This window comes from Malus sylvestris, chromosome 8, assembly GCF_916048215.2.
Source record: "Malus sylvestris chromosome 8, drMalSylv7.2, whole genome shotgun sequence".
NCBI lineage: Eukaryota > Viridiplantae > Streptophyta > Magnoliopsida > Rosales > Rosaceae > Malus > Malus sylvestris.
In genome coordinates, this window is record NC_062267.1 from 2,663,335 (window position 1) to 2,689,997 (window position 26,663).

At 35.4% G+C, this 26,663-nt stretch overlaps 2 protein-coding genes and 1 pseudogene across 4 annotated transcripts; 2 read left to right on the plus strand and 1 right to left on the minus strand.

Moving 5' to 3' along the window:
- Positions 1 to 3,156: 3,156 nt before the first annotated feature.
- On the minus strand, positions 3,157 to 5,821 carry LOC126632308 (type IV inositol polyphosphate 5-phosphatase 11). Of its 2 annotated transcripts, none has more exons than XM_050302668.1 (7): positions 5,453 to 5,820; positions 4,934 to 5,064; positions 4,707 to 4,783; positions 4,466 to 4,591; positions 4,150 to 4,337; positions 3,627 to 3,764; positions 3,157 to 3,519 (listed from the first exon to the last, which is right to left on the minus strand). In XM_050302668.1, the coding sequence occupies exons 1-7, from the start codon at positions 5,600 to 5,602 to the stop codon at positions 3,358 to 3,360; spliced, it is 972 nt and encodes a 323-aa protein (XP_050158625.1). In that variant the 5' UTR covers positions 5,603 to 5,820; the 3' UTR covers positions 3,157 to 3,357. The 2 variants fall into 2 exon arrangements, with proteins under 2 accessions (XP_050158625.1, XP_050158626.1); XM_050302669.1 differs by having other exon boundaries at positions 3,388 to 3,542; positions 5,453 to 5,821.
- A 3,913-nt stretch (positions 5,822 to 9,734) lies between these two features.
- LOC126632514 (F-box/FBD/LRR-repeat protein At1g13570-like) lies at positions 9,735 to 12,071 on the plus strand (annotated as a pseudogene).
- Positions 12,072 to 16,429: 4,358 nt separating this feature from the next.
- Positions 16,430 to 22,173, plus strand: LOC126632304 (protein DETOXIFICATION 33). Of its 2 annotated transcripts, none has more exons than XM_050302664.1 (9): positions 16,430 to 16,780; positions 19,229 to 19,424; positions 20,162 to 20,507; positions 20,721 to 20,807; positions 20,878 to 20,934; positions 21,090 to 21,328; positions 21,445 to 21,563; positions 21,666 to 21,752; positions 21,840 to 22,173. In XM_050302664.1, the coding sequence occupies exons 1-9, from the start codon at positions 16,505 to 16,507 to the stop codon at positions 21,900 to 21,902; spliced, it is 1,470 nt and encodes a 489-aa protein (XP_050158621.1). In that variant the 5' UTR covers positions 16,430 to 16,504; the 3' UTR covers positions 21,903 to 22,173. The 2 variants fall into 2 exon arrangements, with proteins under 2 accessions (XP_050158621.1, XP_050158620.1); XM_050302663.1 differs by lacking the exon at positions 16,430 to 16,780 and adding an exon at positions 17,729 to 18,290.
- Positions 22,174 to 26,663: the final 4,490 nt, after the last annotated feature.

A 26,663-nucleotide genomic window follows, 5' to 3' on the forward strand; every position in this document is an offset into this window, starting at 1 on the left:
CTTTTCCCATCAGCCATTTTAGGCTTTTGGCAAATGTGACATAGCTACAAAGCACTTTTGGTAACGTTTGGGTGAGAAAGTTGAAAGTGTGTGTGGATTACAAAAGTAATTTTGTTGAAAGTGCATCTATTAAGAGTTTATGCTGTTTGTGTAAATACAATCTTAAGTTTTTAATTACAAATAGTTTCTGAAATTGACTCACTCAATAAAGATAATTTTTCAAATTAAAAATCGATCTTTAAATATGAATGCTGCAAATCAAAGTAATCATTCCATTGTAATTTTGTCAAAACTTATGTTAGTGATGATATTGCAGAAAAGGGATCCTCCCTTACACCTAATCTTTCTTATCAAACAATTCGAATCTTTTAAATTTGATTCAATCGCTACAAACGCGAGTCCATTTAAAAGTTATAATAACTCTAGATGTTTGATTAAATTTCAAGGATCCGGATTGTTTGATAAGGAGGATTAGATGGAATAGATCTGGAGATGATCCTTTCCAATATTGCATACATAATTAAATAATTAATTAATTTAAATTGTAAAATAATAACAAAAAAATATAAAAAAAAATTAACAATTAAAAAAATTTAAAAAAAAAAGAGAACCCAACCACAGGCACCAAGCCACCATCTTCCCCACCCTAATCGCCCCCAATCACCCCAAGCCCACGTGTGTCGAGAGTCGTCGGAGTGCTTCAATTGACGGCATCAGGGTGAATAAAAAACAGCCGGAGCACCACCGTGTTCTTACAGCGCCAAACACTTCGATGACGATTTTCCTCCGTAGGAAGGCGAGGCCGGCGAGTAGTAATCCTAATAGTACGATTAGGTGGACGATTGCGAAGCACTCCATCGTCCGGCACTACTACTCTCTCTCTTCTGCCGTCGAAAGTGCCAATATTTAATTAGACTTGCAGGTCACACATATGTGCCACATTATTCATTAACAGAAGTTATGACGAAGTTTTAACAGATGAACGACATTAATTTACGGTATTCATATTCAGAAACTATATTGATCGATTTTAAATTTAAAAATCATCTTAATTTAGTGGATCAATTTTCGAAACCATTGCGCCAGGCAAATGGTGTAAAGTTGTAAACAACATGTTAGAATCTCATTGACAATGATACTATTTATTGCCTCATGATTTTGTTGTACGTTGGAGTCAAATTAACTTTGCCACTCTCATATGATTCTGGAGCACATTCTGATTTTGATCATATTATTTTTATCCTCTGAGCAAATAATCAACCGTCATTTAGAATGTAATGGTATAATCTTGTTTGATTCGTGCTATAATTAAAAGAACAATAAAAACCAAATCGAAAATTAGCCGGTTTGGTTCATGCGCTATAATTTAGCATGTTTGTTTTTAAGTGTTCTATTTTATTAACTGAAAAATTATGTGTTAATTATTATAAGTGGCGATCCATGCATATAGAAATCATCATTCCTCGAATGCTTCATCGAGTCCGTCCTCCTTATTGAAAATTGTTTCTGTAATATTAATATATTCAAGTCTGAAAAACAAATGTCTTTGACAAACATAAAAAAAAACAAAAGCAAATGTCATTTTCCCACATGCCAATAGTTGTTAATTTTATTTTGTTGATGAAAGGGTGTGACATAATACACAATCGAGTGCAGTGGCGTTATAGGATTCACACAGCTGATCGTATTTGGTGGGATAAAGCTTGGTCGTAGTTGTTGTTGAAAGAGTGTGACAATATCAAAGTGTTCATCTATCCGAAAGGTTTGTGGGAGTTTAGCTGGATTTGTTCCGCCTGATAAGTGATCCTAGTATAACTCGTTTGTCCTTTCGTCGTAGGGATCGGAGTTAATTTGGTTGTAAGTTGAGATGGGATGAACGATTTACTTATTTTCGTTTTGAATGATTGGTCACTAAAAGGTTTACTTATATTTGGTCTCATGTTACAAAGAAAGGAGAATGACATCTTTATTTATTTTTAACAAGCGATAAGATAACTACGGATATACTCATAACAAGTTACAATGAATCACAATTAATTATTGAACTTATTATAACTGTATATATCGTCAACGCATTTACTTGACTGAAAACTAATATCTTTTTCATGTCCACAAAATAGTATATTTACCCAAAATGAAAGGTCAACCATATATGCATATAGATTTAGTCCTTTACCATTTGCGTTGGACCTTGTTTCCTTCGACAAGAAAAATATAAATGGTCCAAACACAAAGTATGAATGCAGTTTAATTTAATAGGTTGCTTAAGCAAATCCGAATGTTGTCATGGTCATAGACTCATAGGTGGCATACCGGTCGATGTCAACAAAAATGGCATTGGCCGTAATTAGGTGAAACAAACCAGACGAAATCTTAAGCTAATACAAAACAAAGAGACAACTTTTCAAACAACTTTCATTTTCTTGTTTGTAATTAAAATTTAAAACTAATACGATTAGCACAAAATACTAGATTGTTTCTTTTGGCAATCTGGTTCTCTTTATAGCACTTTTACCCCCACTAAGGTAATAATTGTTCAGGCAATTAGGTAAAAGCAATTATTGCCTTAGTATCTGATAATTGCTCGAGTGCATTTCTATCCCGTAAAAGTATTTTATAATAATTAATAAAAAATGTATGTTTAATTTCAAATAAGATTTTTAACCCATCCCAATTGTGAGTCATAATTTTGTAATTTTTTATAATTTTCAATATTTATTTCTTACTTAATTAATATGAACTGTTGAATTACATTTTTTTTTATCCAACAACCTATAGTGTGCCACGTGGGACACAACAAGTAATAAGTGAATTTTCATTTTTTTTTTTGGAAAAATCTGGACCGTAGGATAGAAACCTTGTGCAAATCAAACAACAGAGGAGGTTAGTGCGCCTACAACGCGGGCTCTGGTGCTACATATTTATCCGACTAATCATGCTTACACGCGTGTGAAGCGCACACACCTGACTCAAGAAAATTATAATGTGAGTGACGCCACTGTGATGCCAATGTGACACCACCCTGACGTTACTATGACGCCACCCTGACGTCACACCACCTCAAGCAATAGGCTGGGTGGACTTGAGATTGGGAGGGGTGGACTTCCTCCATCCAAGAGAAGAAAAAAGGCTCACTTACTAGGATACAAACATGAATGAAGTAAATTATAAATTTTTAATCTTATATCATGGAATGGAAGAGGCAGACATTTTTACAAGTTAGTGAGTTTCTTTACACTAACTGGTCTATGAAATCCAATGATGTTTGAATAGTTAGATGGTAATTGTTAAAATTCAAGCATGCAAAATTTAATTGTTCACGGTGCATACATTGGTGCATTATCAAATTTTTGTAAGTTACAAGGGTTTGCTAAGTTTTAAACAAATATGAGCTTTCACTGGCTTATGATCAGAACTATGAATGTCGTCCATTGACCAGTAGGAATGCAAAGTTGCCTTGATTTCGTCGGAGTCTTGCGTCTTGAACAAAATCCGGTCGGTCCACGAGGGCACTCTCACCTGAAAAGGTCCGTTGGTGAGGACTGAAGAACCAAATGTAATTATACTTACAATTACAAATGGTAAAATGTGCATGTGATTAGAGATGAAATATTAACTATACATACCTTGTAACTTGTATCATAGTTGCTACTTCCAATGTCATATTTATATGTGGGCTTGAACGTTAATGTGCCCTCACTATAACCTTCGAAGATTTGTCCTCTCCCAGCCTCTTGTAACAGTTGGTCGTTGCAAGTGAGTAGCTGCATTGCATGTAAACACACAAATTAAGATCAAACAGATATCTTGATGAGCTAGCTAATTAACTCTGAAATCAATTAGTTTCAGTTGAAGTTTCTTTTATCTTTGTCTGATGTGCCAAAACATGATAATAAAATACTTTCATCGTTCGATCGGTCTACCGTATGAACACGTACTCAACGTGAACACTTTGATAATACTATTATAAGTGGTGCATTTGGCGTATTGAGTAGTGTGTCACTGTTTTAAAGATCTACTACACTATTTGGTTAGTTAGTCAACCGTGACACTGTCTGATTGGCTACAACGTGTTGGTCAATTGGTGCCCTAGAAAAATTGCATCAAACGGGCCAAATGAAAAAAAATGAAGTGATGAAGAAAACTTACTCTCTGGAGATCATTGTTGATTAGGTTTCTTGCCGGGTAGGAGTCGATTCCTTGTATTCTGTAGTTGAGATCTCCCAACCAAACAGTGATTTGGGGAGGTTTCGCATAAGGATTCAACTTTTCGAAGAAAAGAGATTCTGATACGTTTCTAAATTCAGAGTTCCTTTTCTCCACGTTGTGAGCATGAGCTACCAAAAAAACCACAAAAATTACCTTAATTAAAACACAAAGTCTCAAATCTATGGCAAATCTGTATACATACATATATATACATAGAAATATTTCTATGTGTGTGTATGCTAGCTGGGATAATTACCAGAGAGATGGCAAGAGATGAACACCATAGGAATGCCTTTGTAGTTAAGGTGGATTCCCACAGCGCCTTTCTTTCTCCTAAGTAATCCTCCAAAACCTCCTAACGATCGCTTATCCCTCTTCAATTCTGCGTCAAAAATATTTGGGAGAGAAATATTAGATAAAACTGAAGCAAATGCAGTCTTGGCAAAATTAATGAACTCGAACGCGAGTTTAGAGTTCATGATCGTTTCATGTCTTACCTCTGATGAACAAATCAGAGTCCTTTGTCCCAAACACGTAGAGGTGAATAGATTGCATGATGGCTTTTCCTAACAAGCTTCATTATTCCACACAGAACAAGGAGAAACGTAATTAATTAAGGTCGAGATTAGTAATTAATTATAATGATCATTTGATTACAAACTTCCATTTTCTCACTAATACAAAAACCCTAATTACGAACTGCAAATAAATATATCTTACGTACATGTGGGAGTCAAGCAGCGCTGCCTTTAAAAGTCGTGAAATATTTTTACGGGGCACCTCCTGAAGACCTACTACCAGAAGATCAGACTTCCGGCTGTTTCCAACCAGCTCCGCCAAATCTTCGTAACAGACCTGCTTATTGCAGACCGATTAAGAATAAGAAGAAAAAATTTAGGGGTGTGCTATCCATACACCTCTTTTGACTTTCACACACCCCTTGTTAATTTATGTCCGTTGATCTTCTTCAATTCATCCGATCCGACGGCCGAAAATCAAAAATGTGTGAGAGAAGTAAAAATGGGTGTGAGGATATCGCCCCAAAATTTAATCATGAAAAATAAATACCAAGCTAGAATTAATATGTACCTAACTACTGGTTAAACAATTACTAATTAATAATCAGTAATTAAGCTGAAATTTGTTTGTCATCATTCATTAAGCATGCAGCAAATTTGAAGTTGCTCGAGATCTGAGTACCTCGAGAGATCACAACGGAAACAAAATTGAAGTAGCTACGTACCTGACCATTCATGTTCCAGGTGACAACGGAAACACAAAGATCTGAGTAGCTCGAGAAATCACAACGATTATCTACTCTCACAGTCTTGATTCCTTCATGCGACGTCGTTGCACCCTGGCTGTCCATTGTTTTCCGCCTTAACAAACCCATCAATTGTTTCCACTACATATCTTTCCAAGAACAAATAAAATCCACAGGACCAACCCTATAATATATATATATATAGAGAGAGAGAGAGAGAGAGAGAGAGAGAGTTTGAAGAGCTTTATCTCCTTTTTTTCTGCGAACACTAATCTCCAAATTCAAAACGGAGAAAACGGGAAAATGCTAGATTTGAAAGGTAAGAGGGGAGGATAGACTTTGTATTTAGCTACATTGACATGGACTTATATACTAATGCATGCACCACAAGAAAAAAAAGGAAACTTAATTATTAGCCACAATTATTTTCCTATTGGCGGTGGGATATGATAAGAGAAAAAAGGGAAAGTCAAAGATATAAAATAGACGTATATTGTCTTGTATCACATGACTTCATTTGTCCACGAGTTAGGTTAGACAACGTTGAAAAATATCATAGACAAGTAAAACCAAACTTGAGAAGGACTATCGATTCCTTCGTAAGCTCTCATATAAACCATATAAATTTTGATGATATAACAAAACGGACGTCAGAATTTTGGTCGAGTACGTCACCGCCGAAACTTACACAGTAGGGTTTACAAACTCGAGAAACAGTGCTAGCCTGCCGGGCATGATCGGCGGTGCCTGCTTACCGTCTGTTTATTGGCCGTATGTTAAGGCGTTCTGCACCCTGTGCTGTGCATGCATGGCCGTTTACGTGCACTCGTTTTCAACTTATTCGAATTTCTGGATTTCACATTTCAGAAGTTGCTTGCTGGCTTGGAAGTGAAGAAGGGCCGGTAAACGAAATGTACATGTGATGCACGGAAATGATGATATTCATCATCGTGTACAGATGGTGCGTTCTGCATGCATGCTAGATTAATGTAGAAGCTAGGTAGTTGCGACCTTATAATTTTCTTGTCAAATTTGAACACAAATTCCAAATGAATTGTACAATCGAACAAATTAATTTCAACAAATATTATATTGAGAGTAAACTAAACATGCACATTCACATGCGAGTCTTGTCTCATTAGAAAAGTTAAGATCCTATTTTTATCAAATTTTGGATCATTGTTTGAACAAAAAAAAATTAAAAAGAGATTGTTTTATTAATACCCCACAATCTTATGAATATACCTTTTTTTTTTTTAAATTCCCTAGAACTTTTTCTTTTATCCTTATTTAAATTTGAAAAAAAAAAACCCCCAACACTCACCAATGCACCACCCTATTCCCTTGTCGACATCCAAACAACATGCATCACCATTAACGAAATTCCATTGATCTTAATAATTCATGTTACAAGAAGATAGTCCTGATAATTTTATGTACCCAAACATATGCCAACCCTATATTACAATTAAAGAATGCTTCTATGCAAAAGCACTTTCCATATGTTTTCCTTGTCATAGCCATCGAATAGGTATCCTTGATTCCAGCGTTTGAAAATATAGTTTCTACAAGCTATATTAAAGATCTTGCAGAACGATGGGGAGGGGGCATGGGAGTGGAGTGGCTGCCGTGGGCCATTGACGCCGGTAAAATAGTATTTGGTCATGAAGCCCAAACCTCACCATTTTTAGAAAATTAATAAAAAGCCTATCGTAAAATTTTGATATTCAAAAACTCTTAAACAACTTACTTTGTTATTAAGGGCACCCTTTTATTATTAAGGACACGTTCTTTATGATTAGCATTTTATTAAATGGGAGTTTTAACGAAAAGCTCACGGTACTGTTCATTTTAACGAAAAACCACATTTTTACACTAAAAAGTCAAACCTGGTACTATTCACTTTACCCTTTATTTTGTCCTTATCATTAAAACTCAAAGTTTTCAAGCACTTTTCATTAGTTTTCCTTTTATTTAATTCATAACTCTTGTAAAGTGTGACATTCTTTTTGCTTTTGTCGTCTGTGTGTTCTTTGATAATTTTTTTTTATTTTTTATGAGGGGTTTCTTTTTATTAGTTCTCCAAAACTTTCCCTACGAACACTATTGTATTATGTAGCTTTTATGGATAATGTTATAAAGATTTAATTTTTGAAACAAATTTGTAAACTAAATGATGTGTCACCAATAGAAAATAAGGAAAACTAATGAAAAGAGCTTGAAAACTTTGAGTTTTAATGATAAGGACAAAATAAAGGGTAAAGTGAATAGTATCAGAATTGACTTTTTAATGTAAAAATGTGGTTTTTCGTTAAAGTGAACAGTACCAGGTGCTTTTCGTTAAAGTTCCCTAGAAAATAAGCACATTAATCAATATTTAAGTGATAATCCAATTATCAATATCCACATCATTTTGTTTACAAAATTTGATTTAAAAATTTGATCTCTCTAACATTACACCCAGCTTTTATATATAAGAAGGTTAAGTTAAGAAAATATCGATGATGTTAATGATGAATCATACTAATCCAAAATACTGTTATGTCAACGTAGCAATTTCTTATTAGACGAATCCTAACCACGTGGCGCCCTATTGAGTGAAGGTCTGCTATCTTCTCCAGTACTGTTTTAGGTCATCTCTAACCGAAAGGGTTAAGTATAGCCCCGTCTAGAATTATAGTCCTGCAAAAAATTATTTTTAAATGAGCATGCCATGCTATATTTATATATCATCTCCAACTGAAATTGGCTAAACATAGCCCCTCAATAATTCATGATTGTTAAGTTTATTCTTTAACTTATTGGTATTGTCACATGTTGGTATTGTTACATATTGTTTAAGTTTCATGTTACTATTGTTACATATTTTATTAAATATTTTAATATTACTTGCATGTTAACAACTTAGACATTAAGAGAGGGGTGTGTATGAAAATAGTGTTTGAGGTAAATAAAATGTGAAAAATAGAATAAATTAAGGTAAAAGATAATATGTAAGGATGAAAAAAAATGTGAAAATGGTGTATAAATGTCTTAGGTATTTATAGAAAGAAAAAAATTTATCTGCAAAAAAAATAATCCAATAACTAACTGATGTCAGTAAGCTGTTGCTGCTGATGTCTGCAAGCTGGAGGTGACATGTTAGGCCCCAACAAACGGGCTGATGGCGGCTGGAAATAGCCAACCTAATAGTTAAAAGGTTGTCATTTGGTTTGGTGGGTTCCACTTATTTTTTGTCCAGCCCTTCATTGTAGTTGAGTTTTTTAACAAATCGTGTAACATCCCACATCGCCCAGGGGAGTGATCATTAAATATATATTCTCATCCCTACCTAGCACGAGGCTTTTTGGGAGCTCACTAGCTTCGGGTTCCGTCGGAACTCTGATGTTAAGCGAGAAGGTGGCTAGAGCACTCCCATGATGGGTGACCCATTGGGAAGTTGCTCGTGAGCTCCCAAAAACAAAATCGTGAGGGAATGGTAAGCTCAAAATTGATAATATCGTGCTACGGTGGTGGAACAGGCCCAGGATGTGGTGGACCCGGGCCAAGATGTGACAAATGGTATCAGAGCCAATCCCTGGCCAGAAGTATGCCGACGAGGACGTCGGGCCCCTAAAATGGGTGGATTGTAACATCCCACATCGCCCATGGGAGTGATCCTTAAATGTATATTATCATTCCTACCTAACACGAGGCCTTTTGGGAGCTCACTGGCTTCAGGTTCCGTCGGAACTCCGAAGTTAAGCGAGAAGGTGGCCAAAGCAGTCCTATGATGGGTGACCCACTAGGAAGTTGCTCGTGAGCTCCTAAAAACAAAACCATGAGGGAATGATAAGCCCAAAGTAGACAATATCGTGCTACGGTAGTGGAACGTGGAACAGGCCCGTGATGTGGTGGACCCAGGCCGGGATGTGACAAATCGGGCTAAAAAACGGTCTATAGCCTCGTAGCACACCTGTCTTTGATCCCCCAACTTTGGCCAGGTGGGTTGCAGATGGCCTCGGTTATCTTTTTGTACGAGATATTTTTCAATGTAACCGGTACACGAGATGATATACCACGTGTCACTATACAAATTGTGAGATATATGTGCTAAAAAATTAATAACTTAAAAAATAAAATTTCCCACCACATAAATTAAAACACGTGATATATCACTTGTGTCCCGTCACATCTAAAAATTTCTCCTTTTTGTACATTCTTACAGCAAATTACTTCACTTCATCCCCATTTCATTCACTCTCACCACGTCTCTGTTGCAATGAAGATCTTCCGTTTAATCGGTAATTCCGCGATATTTTTTCTTCGATTTGTATGTGATAATTTCTTTTTTTTTTAATCAGCATCTTGCTTATTTGATTAATTATTCTTCTCCATGAAATGCTTGCCATTCCTTACATGATTAAAATTTCTGAAATTCTTAATCTTTGTTTGGTTCATGTGCTTTCCTCGCAGTTATCTCGGAAAAGGAAGCTGACCCTACTCAATTTCTCCATATTTCTGGACCAAATTTGAAGTGAAATGGTGAGCCTTTTGATTTAATTCTGTGTAATTTTAATAATTCCATTCAATTTTATTAATTTTGTGTGTTCATTATGCTTTTCCTTTGACTCTGGATTGTTCTTATGGTAGCCTGAAGGTATTAGGGATTTTTTTTAATTCACTTTTTTGGAGAATTAGTTGCATTTCTATGGAAGTTTTATTGACAAACCATATTCTAAATTACTCTAATTTACAGGGAGGGTGATTAGGCACATTGCTCTAGCCGACTGGCCTAACCCGTACAGTGCTGCATTTTTATGAAGTTGTAGGAAAGAAGCTGAATTGTTTTGTTTTTCTTTTCTTTTAATCTGCCGCGTGCCCCTAACCTAAATCTAGTAGCTCTATTTGTTGTTGGGTTTGTCATGGAAAGTAGAAGTTTTGCCCCCGTTGATCTTCCTTTCTGGTTGGCATTTTAGTGGTGAAAACAGAACGAAGCATTACTTCTTCGGTATTATTGTCGCCATTTGAAATCTGACAACCGGTTGTCTCTCAACACAAACTCAAACACACAAAGTTGCAAACTTGCAATGATCTAGAAACTACTGGTCATTGTATGAATCTGATTGTTTTTAATTACTTGAATTTTGTAGAAGCAAAGACAAACACCCAAGACCCTTTCCAAAATGATGGAGATGGATTTGGATAGAATTAGAAACCTACCGTGTCATGTTATAGATCAAATTTTGTCATGTTTGCCGATTAGGTAGGCAATGCGAACAAGTGTTTTGTCGACCAAGTGGAGGTACATATATGCTATGCTTCCACAGCTTGTGTTTGATAACCATTGTGTCTCGCTTCAAAACCAATCAACCTTCGTCAACATTGTTGATCATGTGTTTTTACTTCACATTGGTCCCGTACACAAGTTCAAGCTGTCAAACAGGGACTTTCTGGCCACTACTGATATTGATCGTAGGATTCTTCATCTATTAAGAAGCTCTGTCAAAGAGTTCATACTTTAAATTTGGAAAGGGCAACGCTACAAAATGCCATCATGCTTATTTTCTTGCCAGGATATGACTCATTTAGAGTTGTTTAATTGTTTGCTTAAACCTCCATCAACTTTCAAAGGCTTCAAGAGTTTGAAGAGCCTTGACCTTCAGCATGTTACCCTGGCCCAAGATGTCTTTGAAAATATGGTTCTTTGATGCCCTCTGCTTGAGAAGTTGACTGTGATGAACTTTGACGGTTTCTCCCATCTCAACATTGATGCGCCAAATCTCCAATTCTTTGACGTGGGAGGTAAATTTAAGGATGTTAATTTCAAGAGTACCTCAAATCTTACTGTAGTTTCCATTGGCCTGTATGAGCACGTTGGCAACTCCTATAGATGGCTTCCTAGCAGTTCTAGCAATCTGCTCAAGTTTTTTGCTCACCTTCCTGGTATCCAAAGACTTGAAATTCAGAGTTACTTTTTAAAGGTAACTAATGGGTTGCCTAGTTAGTTTTACTTTTCTTTTAGTGATCATTACCTAAGAAATTTGAGTATATTTGCTGATCTTTATTTTATCCATATTTTCCTTTCCAGCATTTGGCTATTGGTCCCGTGCCGGAAAATCTGCCTAAACCATGTCTAGTTCTGAACTATCTTTCTCTACGGATAAGCTTCAACGATTTAGATGAGGTCTTGACTGTTGTATGCATTTTGAAAAGCTTTCATGCTTTACAAGAACTAGAAATTCTGGTGAGGTTTATTCCATTCATGCATGCAGGAATGAAATGTATGATTCGTCCTCAGTTTAGGAATGTGATACCATAGACCTTGACCTTTATGCAGGTCCGCCCAGAAGACGCGACCGTTGGTTGAACAGTTGACCTTGAGTTAGGTGAAAACTGGAACTGCCCCATCACTCAACTGCGACTTGTGAAACTAAATGGCATCTCAGGTACTAAACGGGAACTAGAATTCATCAGATTTCTACTTTTGAGTTCACCTGCGCTCGAGAGGATGACCGTGAAGCCTGCATCCGTCGACTGTGCTTAGGAGATAGTTAAAACTTTGCTTCTGTTTAGGCGTGCCTCGGTGCAGACAGAGATTCTCTACGCCGACCCATGATTCATCAATTAGTTTTGGGTAAGCAGGAATGAATGTAGGTTTTGTAAAGATGTTTATGATGTATGTATGTTTGTTTGTCTGAACAAAATGTGTCATGTGTAAACTCTGAGATTTGGATTCACTTGGCATTAACATTGCACAATGTATGCGATTAGGGGATGGTAAAAAGCCAGACGCTCACTCATGGGTCATGAATTGAGATTCTCCAGATCTTATCGTAGAGCCCGTTGACTGTTCAATTTAATTTTTGCGGTCCTCAGTAACCCATCTCACTAGCCAACCTTAAACACAGTCTCTCTCTCCAAAACACATATATATCTCTTTAAAACCAACTCCAACAATGGCTTATAACCTAAAATTCGTCTTTCCCCCCTCCCCCCAAAACCCACTTCAACCCATGACCTAAAACTAACCCAAATACCAACCCAAATTTAGGCCACAAAGCAAAGTGGATTCTAGCAAATGAGATTGAAACCAGGCTGTGAAGCCCACTGCCCAATTCATGACTCGCCCACACGCTAGGCCTTTCCCACCAGAAAAATATACCCACGTGGGGTTGTTCCCCCGGTGTCAGATCCATAAGTAGCCCAACGACTACTTTTCTTCATCCAACGGCTCCATTTAAATGGGCCGTTGATTAATCCAACGGTCCAGGTTTAAATTATTATTTTTTAGTTTTATATTTATATATTTATTGAATCCAACAGCTTAGATCGAATATAATCAAATCTAACGGTAAAAAAAAAAGATGTAATGGTCCAAATTTAAATCCAATGGCTAAAATAATTTTAAAAAAATATTTAACTTAAAATTCAACCAAAAACTCTATAAATACCTATGTATTTGTTCAAATATCCACACAAAACTCACTTTTCTCCTACAATTCTTCCAATTTTTCTTTCTACCATTTCTTCTCATTTCCAAAATTTTCAAGATGGCAAAAGAGCATGTTAGAGGTCGTAATTGGACATTTGACGAAGATATTGCTTTATGTTTGGCATGGATTTCTGTTAGCGAAGATGGTGCCGTCAACACCAATCAAAATAGAAAGGTTTTGTAGGGTAAAATCGTTGATAAATTCCATGAAAACTCCAACGCCGGTCGAAGGGAAGTTGGTGGTGTTTATGATCGGTGAAAGATTATCAACAAAGCGTGCACTTTGTGGAAGGGAAGCTTGGAGAGAGCCATGGTTGACATGCCTAGTGGAAGGGGCACCTTAGAAATTGTGAGTTTCTTTGTTGATATTTTAGTTGTCATGTACATAATAGTATTTTGCAACTAATTGTTTTTATGTATTTGTTGCATAGGGTGACAAAGCAATGACAATTTACAAGACAAGAACTACACCAAAAAATCAAGCTTTTAAGTTGCATCATGCTTGGAACATCCTCAAGGATTGTCCGAGGTGGGGAACCGATGCGAACTAACAATGTGGAAGATTATTTCATAATGAAACCCCACCTCTAAATTATATATGTTTATACCATCCTTGACCAATCTCAAAACTACTGAGCACCGGTCAACATTATACCGTCAATGACCCAGAAGAGTTTCCCTCCAATCAGGAGGCCAATCACAGCGCGACACGTGTCGACATTAGAAGCCAATCATAGCGCGACACGTGTCAACATCAGAAGTCAATTATAACGCGACATGTGTCAATGTCAGAATGAAACTAGAAACTCTCTTCTATAAATAAAGATCATTCTCTCACAATATTTCCTAATGTCATTTGTATTAAATCATTCACTAGTACTCACTAAAGGAGAGCTTGAACCCATGTACTTGTGTAAACCCTTCACAATTAATGAAAACTCTTATACTCCGTGGATGTAGCCAATCTGGGTGAACCATGTACATCTTGTGTTTGCTTCCCTGTCCCTATCCATTTACAAACTTATCCACACTAGTGACCGGAGCAATCTAGCGAAGGTCACAAACTTAATACTTTATGTTGTACCAAAGTCCTCACTGATTTTGTGCATTTCTTTTGCAAGACCCCCGGGTAGAGATAAGTAAAAGGAAGCAAAGAGAAAAAGGAAGTCCCAAGATCCGATACGTGCACAATTTGCTAGCGAAATGGTAAGATTGAACGAAAATCATATCTCTCGGCAAGAAGAATTGGCCCAAATGCTTTTGGCCATGAAGGAAAAAGGGGATAGGGAGCAAGAAAGGTTCGAAGTTAATTTGATGATGGATGATCTCGACAAATACACTCCAGAGAGGAAGAAATACTTATATGGTAAGCAAAATGACATTTTACGAAGGAATGCCACAATGAGTATATTTCAAGATGATGATTCATCTCAAGAGTATCACTCAAGTCCATCACCAAGTCAAGATGGTGGATATCATTATTAAGTTTATGTAGTTTATGAGTTTTCGATTGTATTAAGTTTATGTGGTTTATTAATTGTCATTTGTATTAAGTTTATGTGGTTTATCATGATTTTCATGTATTGATTTAGTGATTTTTCAAAATTTATCGGAATTTAAATATTTTTAGGTTAAAATGTTCATATAATTAATTTAGGATAGTCTACATAATTTTTTTTTAAAGTTAATTTAAAAAAAAAACCTTAATTCATTATTTGATAATCTCGGGCTAAAATTTTAGGCCAGAATGGTTGGAGCAGAAAAACTGTTTATGGCTAAAGGCTAAATTTTATGAGCTAAATATTTTTAGATTTTAGGTCATCATTGAAGATGGTTTAACGGTCCTGATTTCTCTGGAGTGTGACGAATTTGGAAAAACTTGTCAACCTTTGTAACTACTATATATAAAACGGTATTAATTTTCTAATACAAAACGAACTTAATCGACTTTTTCCGCACGTGCTTTCAAATCAAAGGCGATATGGTGAAGCGTTAAGAAAAGGTATAACCGTATAACACGTCGTCAATCATATGCTTCATTAAGTACAATAATTATATAAATTGAAAATCGGGTTTATTTATGATAAAAAATAAATCAAGTAAAGTCGTATATATTTGGCTGCCATAGTTGTTTGTTGTGTTTGGTGAAAATCAACCTAACTATCCGAACTTTTGGTCAAACTTCGAGCTAAAAATATACCTGGTTACCGTTCGTTTGATATCAGGAATTTATTTTAGGGTTTTTATTATAAATTGTCCTTTATGTGTCGGTAATTCATTTGTGGACTTATGCCACATTGAATTTTAACATATGAACCGTTCATTTTGTAAGTCTCAATCCATATATCACTTTTACAAAAAGTCAATTTAATCATAAATCATTTACTTATTTAATTGATATGATGAACATAGTGTTCATCAAATTCTTTGAACTCAATTAGATGCCGTAAATATTTTTCGATTTAGCTAATATTTTGCAACAATGATCTCTAAAGTGTAACCTGAAAAATAAACAGTTTGAATTGTTGAAATTTAAGTTTTGGTGTTTTCTTAGAAAAAGTTGAAATTCTAAATATAAAGCTATTCGTTTGTGATTTTATTAGTATAGTTAGTGCTAGTAAGTTAAATTAATAGTTGTTAGGGCGAGAGAAAACGGTGAGAATCAACACGCATCAGAGTGGATACGCATGATTGCACTCTTACAATCTAATAAAGTACATAAAATGAAGTGGCCAAACAACCATGTACCATCTAACCAATGAAAGCACGGCTACTTTTAATTTTTTTTTTGACCTCTCCTTACTTCTTATCCTTTGTATTTGCTAATTATTTTATTGCGAATTGGCCTCTGCTAAAAATATTATACTTAGAAATCTAATGAAAATAAGGAAAATTAACGAAAAGTAAAAAAAAAAACCTTATCTTTTAATGAAAAGTTTTTTTTAAAGGTATAGTGAATGTACCAGGAAAATGTATAAATATGGTTGTTCGTTAAAAATGAACAGTACCGAGAGTGTTTTGTTAAAACTTCTATGAAAATAAGGCAAGAATATCACCACACCAAGAAAAGAAATTTGCCCAGATGGATGGACCACAAAAAATAAAATAAAATAAAAAAATTCTGAACCGTCAAATTATTTTTCCCATTTTTGTTTATTTTTATTTTTCTTTTCTGGTCCACGTTGGTCAATTCCACGTTTTCACCTAACTTTATCTCCCTAACCTTGGATGACATTTGAACAGCTGAGTCCTCTCTCTGTCTCTCTCTCTGTCTCTGTCTCTCTCTCTCTCTCGATCAATACGGATGCGGGGAGTCTACCTGCTCGTCTCGACGTCAACTCGTTTCATGCAAAATATGCAACCGCCATTCAAACGATGCACTGGTGACCCAAAAACACACAACGCATCAGACACCGGATATCTCAACCACCCAAAACCCCCTAACTCTCCCCATTTTCCCAAATATAAACACGCAAGATACAACATTCTCACTCCCACTCTCTAACACTCTCTCTCTGATTAAAACTTTTCAAACTGCTGTTTTTGAGCTGAGACACATGGACGTTGGCAATGACAACCAGAATACGCCTCTGCTGGTTTCCAACCACAGCGGCCATGAGGACGGCGGAGAGAAGAAAGTCGGATTTGTTAAGCAGTACGGTATCGAGTCCAAGAAGCTGTGGAAGATTGCCGGCCCTGCAATCTTCACCTCCCTCTGTCAGTACTCCTTGGGTGCCCTCACTCAGACCTTTGCCGGGTTTGTCGGTGACCTCGAGCTAGCCGCCGTCTCCATCGAGAATTCTGTCATCGCCGGACTCGCCTTCGGTGTCATGGTAATGGTCCAAATATCTATCAAGTCATTCTCTTTCTTTTATGATCACTCATCCAATTCAATCCAATGCAATATAATGCACTCAATCTTAGTGCTTACGCGTGCTGCATGATTAGTCGAGATGATACAAATAATTTATTCGACCATTCACTCGTTTATATATGCATGCAGTGAGATTAATGCTGGCATTTTTTTTTTTTGACCAAAACGATAGCAATAATTCATTAAATTACTTTTAGCATTAGAATGAGGGGTGAGCGTTGACGCAAGAAAAATGTTATTTCGAGTCGTAGAAATAGCTTCTTTGCAAAACAAAAGCGAGTCTGCATACGATAGATGTTATCTCCTCATATTTTCAAAGCGAAAATCATTGTTAGCTTGGGAGCATTAGAATGTGATTCCCCTTATCATGTATGTTTATTTTCTCTTTATCACACTTATGTTTATTTTTCGCATTAAATTTATCAATTAAAAATAATACAAATAATAACTTTTTTTTCTTTACATGGAGTGATTTATTTTGGCTTTAGTATTTGTAAGTTTCGTTTGGATGTACTTTTAAAATGATTGAAAGCGCTTTTATTTGGAGTGATTTATTTTGGCATTAGAATGTACTTTTAAAAGAAAACGCTTTTAGAGAAAATGTCTTTTTATTCCAAAAGTACTTTAAGTGTTTTTCCAAAATTTACTTGTATTTTTACTAAAGATTGGTTCTAAAAATATTTTCACCAAAAACACTTTCAGTCATTTTAAAAACACATCCAAATAAACTCGTAATCTAGCTTAGTTAAAGTGTTTGACTATTTGTTCAAAGAAAAGTGTGTGATTAGTTAATGTGTTTAGCTTTATCTCCCTAACTTGGATGACATTTAACAGCTGAGTCATCTCTCTCGGTCTATTGATTGACGTGAACAACTGAATCACTCATTTCTCTATCTCTCTCTCTCTCGCTCTCTCTCTCTCGATCAATACGGCTGCGGGGAGTATACCTGCTCGTCTCGACGTCCACTCGTCTCATGCAAAATATGCAACCACCATTCAAACGATGTACTGGTGACCCAAAAAACGCATCAGAAACCGGATATCTCAACCACCTAAAACCCCCTAACTCTCCCCATTTTCCCAAATATAAACACGCAAGATCTCTCTCTCACTCTCTAACACACACACTCTCTCTCTCTCCTCTCTCCTCTCTTCTAATTAAAACTTTTCAAACTGCTGCTTTTGAGCTGAGACACATGGAAATTGGCAATGACCAGAATACGCCTCTCCTGGTTTCCAACCACAGCGGCCATGAGGACGGCGGAGAGGAGAAAGTCGGATTTGTTAAGCAGTACGGTATCGAGTCCAAGAAGCTGTGGAAGATTGCCGGCCCTGCAATCTTCACCTCCCTCTGTCAGTACTCCTTGGGTGCCCTCACCCAGACCTTTGCCGGGTTTGTCGGTGACCTCGAGCTAGCCGCCGTCTCCATCGAGAATTCTGTCATCGCCGGACTCGCTTTCGGTGTCATGGTAATGGTCCAAATATCCATCAAGTCATTCTCTTTCTTTTATGACCACTCATCCAATTCAATCCAATCCAATCCAACATAATCCACTCAATCTTAGTCATCAAAAACAGCTAACGCATGCTGCATGATTAGTCGAGATGATACAAATAATTTATTCGACCAATCACTCGTTTATATATGTATGCAGTGAGAATAATGCTGACATTTTTTTTAGAGAACTTAAACAATCTTGATACTGTTCATTTTAATGAAAATCATATTTTTATAGCAAAATGTCAATTATGATACTATTTACTTTACCATTTATTTTGTCCTTATCATTAAAACTAAAAAATTTCAAGCTCTTTTCATTAGTTTTTTTTTAACCAAAACAATAGCAATAATTCATTAAATTACTTTTAGCATTAGAATGAGTGGCGAGCGTTGACGCAACAAAAATGTTATTTCGAGTTGTAGAAACAGCTTCTTTGCAAAGTAAAGACGAGTCTGCGTACGATATATGCTATCTCCTCATCTTCCCAAAGCGAAAAATCTTGTTAGCTTGGGAGCATTAGAATGTGATTCCCCTTATCATGTATGTTTATTTTCTATTTATCGCACTTATGTTTATTTTTTGCATTAAATTTATAACTAAAAATAATACAAATAATAACTTTTTTTTCTTCTATACTTGGAGTGATTTATTTTGGCTTTAGTATTTGTATGACTTGTTTGTATATGCTTTTAAAATGACTGAAAATGTTTTTAGAGAAAATATTTTTGGATTCCAAAAGTACTTTAAGTGATTTTCCAAAATTTACTTGTATTTTTACTAAGGATTAATTTTAAAAATATTTTCACTAAAAACACTTTCAGTCATTTTAAAAGCACAGGTAAATAAATTAGTAATCGAGCTTGGTTAAAGTGCTTGACTATTTGTCTGTGTTTTGGGGGTTGCAGTTGGGTATGGGTAGTGCATTGGAGACGCTGTGTGGGCAAGCATACGGTGCGGGTCAGATCCGGATGTTAGGGGTGTACATGCAGCGATCGTGGATCATTCTGCTGGTGACAGCTTGCGCTATGGTCCCCATCTATGTGTGGTCCCCACCTATTCTCAAGCTATTTGGAGAGACCACCGAGATTTCTGAGGCCGCCGGTTGGTGATTTTTGCTTTTTTGGTTACGTATTAGTCTTTCTTTCGAACTGAAATTTAAATATTGAGAAATTAAAAAGGATAATGATTAGAAGATTCAAAATTTTAATTAAGTTAATAATTAAATGATGGGGTGGTTGATGATTCGATTATTATTTAAATGTTTATTAATATATTTATTTTTTTATTAATAACATATTATTTAATTTACAAATTTAATTTAAATTTTAATCTCCTTAATACTACGTAATTAAAAATTATCATGGGTCACATCAAAAGAAAGCACATGTTTAGCAAAGTTTGGTTAGACTAGATCATTAGAGCAATGTGTCCGCTTTCTTATATCCAAATGTTGAGAAATTAAAAACAATAATGATAGCTTTCAAAATTTTAAATTAAATTTATAAATTAAATAATGTGATTGTTGATGATTTAATTATTACTTAAGTATTAACGTACTTATTTTTTTTATGAGTAACATATTATTTAATTTACAAATTTAATTTAAAATTTTGATCTCTCTAACACTATTTAATTAAAAATTGTCGTGGGTGATATCAAAAGAAGAAACATGTTTAGCAAAGTTTGATTAAACTAGTTCATTAGAGCAACGTGTCCGTCTTTTTATACTCAAATGTGATTTCCTTTTCCGTAAGTTATTATAATTTGAAAAGTATCCTCTAGATTGTTTTTGGTTAACTTCCCACTAATCATTTATGTGTATTTTTTTGGTGGTACAGGAAGGTTTGCACTGTTGATGCTTCCACAGTTGTTCGCCTATGCCCTCAACTTTCCAATTCAAAAATTCTTACAAGCACAGAGGAAAGTTAGTGTGATAGCCTGGATCTCAGGTGCGGTACTTGTAGAACATGCAGTTCTCAGTTGGTTGCTGATGATTAAGCTCGGCTGGGGTCTAACTGGCGCAGCGATCACACTCAACGCTTCGTGGTGGCTCATCATTATTGGCCAGTTGCTCTACATCTTCATCACCAAGTCAGATGGTGCTTGGAGTGGGTTCTCTTGGCTTGCGTTTTCAGACTTGTGGGGATTCATTAAGCTTTCTTTAGCTTCTGCTGTCATGTTGTGGTAAGTAGTCCGGCTATGGAGCGAGCTTACGTTCGGTAATGAGTAACAGATTGTTAATATGTCATTGATAACGAGTCGATATTATGTGAATACATGTTGTTTATGCATGTACGACAATTTTGATGCACGTCCCTTCTTTGATAAAGAATGAACATCCTGCACATAAAATTTTGTCGTACTAAGTTTTTTGTTTTTTTTTTTGAATAACTGCAGCTTGGAATTCTGGTACTTGATGATTCTACTGGTTATAACCGGCCGTTTGAAGAACCCTTTGATCCCAGTTGATGCCATCTCTATTTGGTAAGGTACTTAAATTATAGAGACCTATGAATTCAAATTTGGACCTCATATTTCTTCTCATTTTGTGCAGCATGAACATAAATGGATGGGATGCAATGATTGCAATAGGGTTTAATGCTGCAATCAGGTAAACTTATTTACTTACGTTCTCATTGTCTGGCCGGTCTTTTTGTGACTTGTTGACTTTGTGGTACAACTAATGATCATCAGGTCATGAATTCGGTTTTCTCTGAATCATGATGTCCCAAATTTTCTGACTATGTGATGTTGCAAAACAAATAGTGTTAGAGTATCAAATGAACTTGGAGCTGGTAATTCCCAGATGGCCAAATTCGCAGTGATAGTAGTTTCGACGACATCCATCGCTATAGGGCTCGTCTGCATGACCGTAGTCCTCACGACGAGAGATTATTTCCCCTACCTTTTCACCAGCAGTGTAGCCGTTGCGAAGGAAACTACTAACCTTGCAATATTGCTTGGATTCACAGTCCTTCTCAACAGCCTTCAACCAGTCTTATCTGGTAATTAAATACAATTAACCACATAATTAACCGAGACTTTCGCGTATACATATATCTATCTATCAGTTAGGTGTTCTTTTTCTTGACAATTTGTTGTGTTTAATTTGTTTTCGAAGGTGTTGCTGTTGGAGCTGGATGGCAAACTCTTGTTGCATACATCAACATTGGGTGTTACTACATTGTCGGATTGCCGGCCGGAATACTTCTCGGATTCACATTTAAATTTGGAGTCGAGGTGATACAATTAGACGACTTGACTATTTTTGAGTATCAGTAACAATTTCATAACCCTAATCTCTCCCCTAATTCCGTTTTTCAAACTTGTGCTGTTTTGTAGGGTATCTGGGGAGGAATGATTGGTGGCATTGTCTTGCAAACCATGATCTTGATAGTGGTCACTTCCTTAACTAACTGGAAGAAAGAAGTAAGTACTGAGTTCTTACTCTTGATTATAACCCAAAATCGGGTTAATTTGCTTAAGCCGATGTTAATTATGTCACGAAATGCGCAGGCTGATGAAGCGGAGAGCCGTGTAAGGAAGTGGGGAGGAGGAGGAAGAGATGCAGATATGTAACTCGAAGACAAAAGCATCAAAATTAAGGGGTGCATGACATAGTCACACGGAGCTTTTGCAGTAACCATCGGCAATGCAATTTTGCATTGGTTCATTGCGCGCTAGTTATATTTTGATGCTAAAGCTCAGAAGTTGTGGGTAGTTAGTATTGCCAAAACTCAGAAGCAGAGGAAACTAGTGAGGCATTGATTTTGTTTGAAGTATTTGGAGAAATTCTCTATTATCTCTATTATTCTCTACTAATTAATAAAATATTAATTGTCAACCAAAACTCTATGAAATTACTAGTTTAACCATCTAATTAAAACAGAACATGAATAAGAAATATGAGGTAGAAATGTAATTTCACACAACCAAATTTTACTTTTTTTTTTCAAAGCCTCAACTACATGTAATCCTAACATATCTCTAATTAATAAAAATAAAAAAAAAAAATAAAAACTTCTCACCCCCCCCCCCCACCACATTCTCTATCACTCCCTTCCTCTCTCATTCTATTTCAAAAAATAAAAATAAAAAAAATTCTCACACATTTTGTGTGTGCCCATATGCTAGTCTCTAATAATTAATGAAACTCTCTTTGTCAACAAAAAGTGGGTGAAAAGACAACTTAGTCTTCTATTAAACAACAAAAATGATGGGCAATAATGTAATTTCATAAATCTAAATTTTACTGTTTTTTGTTGAAGCCTCACCTATTGATTTCTTGTTATGAGAGGAATTTCATATTTTTCCACCCAGTTTCACTTTCCTTTTATTTAATTTTATTTTTAGCTCGCACACCGAATTCAAGTTCAAGATTTTTCCTATTGACCTCAGGTCTAGGGCGTGACAAAATGATATCAGAGTATAGGGATTAGACACCCTTGGGAAAGTTGTGTTACCAATTATATGGTCAGTCGAACGAAAAGGGCTAGAGCATTTATGTTTTGTGGTAAAAGTTTTGTCAAGTCTTTTGTTTGGACTTGAATTCATTTGACTGAGAGACTAGTAGGTCTAGTTAGGTGGTAGTAATATGGATCGTTAGGTCTTAACGTGTAGTTGGAAGTAAAGTGTAATTGTTTGCTTTATTGTTGTGATACGTTGAAATTTTATTCAGCTTATGAGGTACATATTACTTGTGTTGTGACTACTCAGTACTGATTTGGTATTGATGTGCTTTTATAAAAAGTGGGTATCAAAAGAAGCTGAATTTTAAAAAATATTTGGTAAACACTTAAAAACAACTTATTTTCACAGTTTTGGGTTAAAAAAAGCTTAAAACATGAAGCAGCAAAAATAAGTTTATTTTCACATAACAACGTAAGTAGTTTTTTTTTTCAAAGTACAGCAATACCAAACCAGCCATCAGTAGAAGTTAAGGACCCGTATTTGAAAAAAAAAAAATTCTTTAATTGGTTAGTGTTTTCTTCACCAGTGTGTCCAACTATACTATAGTTTTCCTATGCCAAGTGATAGACATGGTTTTGGTTTAGAATAAATGTTGAGATGATGGTAAAAGAAAAAGCTGGCAGTATACGTGATATTCTACCTACTAAAGTAGTGGTTTGGTATGGATATGTTTTGAAAAAAAAAAAGCGGTGAGAATAAGTTTATTTTTACTGCTTCACGTTTCAATTTTTTTTCACCTAAAATTGTTAAATAAACTGTTTTTAAGTGTTTACCAAATACCTTTTTGAGCTCAGTTTTTTTTTATATCTACTTTTTATAAAATCATCTCAGTACCAAACTAATACTAAACTACCTGGTAGCTTGAGTTCGTGCTAATCAAGTTGGAAGCTGGAATGGGTTTGCCACAAGGTGGAATAGGTGTCACACCACTAAACCCAAAGCCATTTGGCTTTACACGTTGCTCTTTGTGGGAAAGATCTTATTCCGTTCTGGTAAGTCTATCCATTCCACTCCCGCATTTCCCCTAGTATAAATAAAGACCAGGGTTTCAACTGCATACTAAACTCAGAAACAAAGACAGAGGTTTCATCGAAATCTATGGCGTCTAAATCATGAAACAATCACGAATACATATCCCCTGTATTTTGTTAGTGGCTATACTATGACTTTCTTAATATGTTGTTAATGTTATGCAGTACTGTGATTGATAATTAGGGTTGTATGATGAACTACTTAAATGTCATTCCTACATAATTTTGGATCGTGTGATGAGTATATTATATTTCATTCCTACACAACTTCTAGTTGTGTTATGAATCTATTGAACTTTATTCCTACACAATTATTGGTTGTGTGATAAGTTCGATTAATTTCATTCCTACATAGCTTTGGGCTATGTCATGGATTTGACAAAGAACTTCATTCCTACATGACTTACGGTTGTGTGGTGAAACTACTAATCCTCATTCCTATGTAGCTTCAGGCTATATGATGAGTAAAACAAAGTCACGAATGTCGTGTGGTGAGAATAAAAGAATTAAATAGTGGAGCTGAGTGATTAGTCACATTTCTGAATGTTGTTATACTAGGAAGCCATTAGGGATACTACTTGAAGTACTATTGTGTGTGTAAGTGGTTTTCGAAAATCATTTTGTTAGTACAGAAGCAAACGATTTCGTTTCAAATGCAAATATTGTGTTTCATTTTAAAATTTTCATTTTCTCGTTTCAAAAAAGAAAAAGGATATGACCTATGATTTTATTCAAAGGTCAAGCTACTTTGTGTTATTACTAGAAATGAAAATATATGTTTCGGTATATTGCTATTTTCATTATTCAATGAATTTTTTTCGAGCATAAAACTATATGTAAAGGGAATAATTTCTAGTTAGAAGGCAAAATACATAGAGAATTGCAATCCACTTGAAACGGAAGGGTAATCTTTATGCAACCACTCTAGTTGGATTTTCTCTTAGTTTTCTTCAACTGCTATTGTATATTGAGTAAGGTCTTACAAATTTTGAGAACAAAATTTCTTTTAAGGGTGGTAGATTGCAAAGACCTGTATTTTTAAAATAATTATATGTATAATTATGTGTTGTATATACTTATTAATTTTATAAAATTTTGTATTACTTCTTATTTAATCGTTAACTCCTTTATTTCATTTTTCTATACTCTAATTTGCTATTATTTTGAACCAAATAAGTTCAGTACACCATTACTGTAGTATTTGAACTATATATTCATATTATTCATTTTCTTCCCTTTTACATTATTTTATTAAGCTGTTTGTTCTATTCTAATTGGACCAAAACCATAGCCAATTAAAAGGCTTTTACATCATTCCTATGGAAAGGATCCAGCTCAAGAGATTAGTTATCGCCTACGTGCAGGGGATACCCTGGATTCATCCAAAAAAGGGCTTTTACATCATTCCCATCGAAGAATTAGCCGGCTTTGTATAGCTATAAAATAAATAGAAACCCAGGGCTGTAGAGCGGTGCAGTCTGTTTACCGAGTAAGGACCAGAGAAAGTGGTGAGTGAGAGAGAGAGAGAGAGGAGTGATGAACCAGAAACAGGAACTGAGAGAGGGCTGTGGACTGTGGAGTCCATTCGACTCAACCTGTATCTCGTTGTGTATGGGTAAACGATTTCCATACTTCATTTATCCTCTCCATAGTTGTTTCCTTTCTTATTGTTGTCTTGGATTAGCTACTGTTATCCAAAACTAGTTTATATGCAAGCTTCGTATGCAGGTGTGTTTATTTATGCAAAACCAGTTTTATATGAAGAACCAAAATATGCATATGCTTAAACCCTATTTTGGCACGTAAGAACTGGTATGCTTATTTGGGTATTGTTTCCTATTGGTTATATATATTTTGTTATAAAAGATGATATTCAAAAGGCTTCACATATGATATCAGTTTACCAGTTGTTGGGATGCTATCTTTTATAAATTGGTTTGACAAATGGAAATCGGTTGGAGATTTCTATTTTCCCCAAACAACAACCATACTTTTATGCTATTTGAAATGAAGCATTCTATTGCATAATACAAGGAGCTTAATATACGAACTTTTACATATCATTCATAATACTAACGGATTAGTGCTTTTATCTAATATATAGCTTGGCTGAAGTATGTTAATGTACTTATGTATTTTGAACTATACCTTTGCTTATTTTATAAAAGTATTCTAGTTCAAAAGTTCCTTCACCGATGACCATGCTGTTATAAATTAACCAAATGACTTTTGAATTAGTAGTGTGTAATTATCAAGCTTAAGCATGCTGACTAGGATTAAAGTTCATGTCATGTTTTTTAGTAATTGCTTACACTTGTGGATAGGAGTTGCTGAAGGTAGACTCTTGTAGTAGAGAGTCAGAGCAATGCTTTAGAATCTAGGTAGGGGAAATAAGGCAGACCTTATGATAGATTGATTCTATTAAATTTTGTGAAATATTATATTCGTTTTGGTTGTTTAATGTGATTGGATGTTATTTGGCTAATTGCTTCATTTGAGTGTTTACTTGTTATTGGTTATAGAATTATTGTTGGAATGCTATTTGTTGAGAAATACGAAAGATGAAATGACATTATTTGTGCATCATTCATGTTAATGTGGTTGGAATTTCAGTATTCATATTGGAAGTATGGAAATGAGGGTACTTGGAAAGGATCTTTTGTGTAGTTGAATCTATTCATTGTGAAACCAGTTACAGGCGAGCCAAATGTGCACAGTAGAATAAGATATCAACGGGAACTGTCGATGTGGGTGATTTGGGTTGGAGATCAATGAATTATATAAGATGACTAGCAAAAAGGGTTTATGAACTTGAGATATCATATGAGGGTTAGTTTCT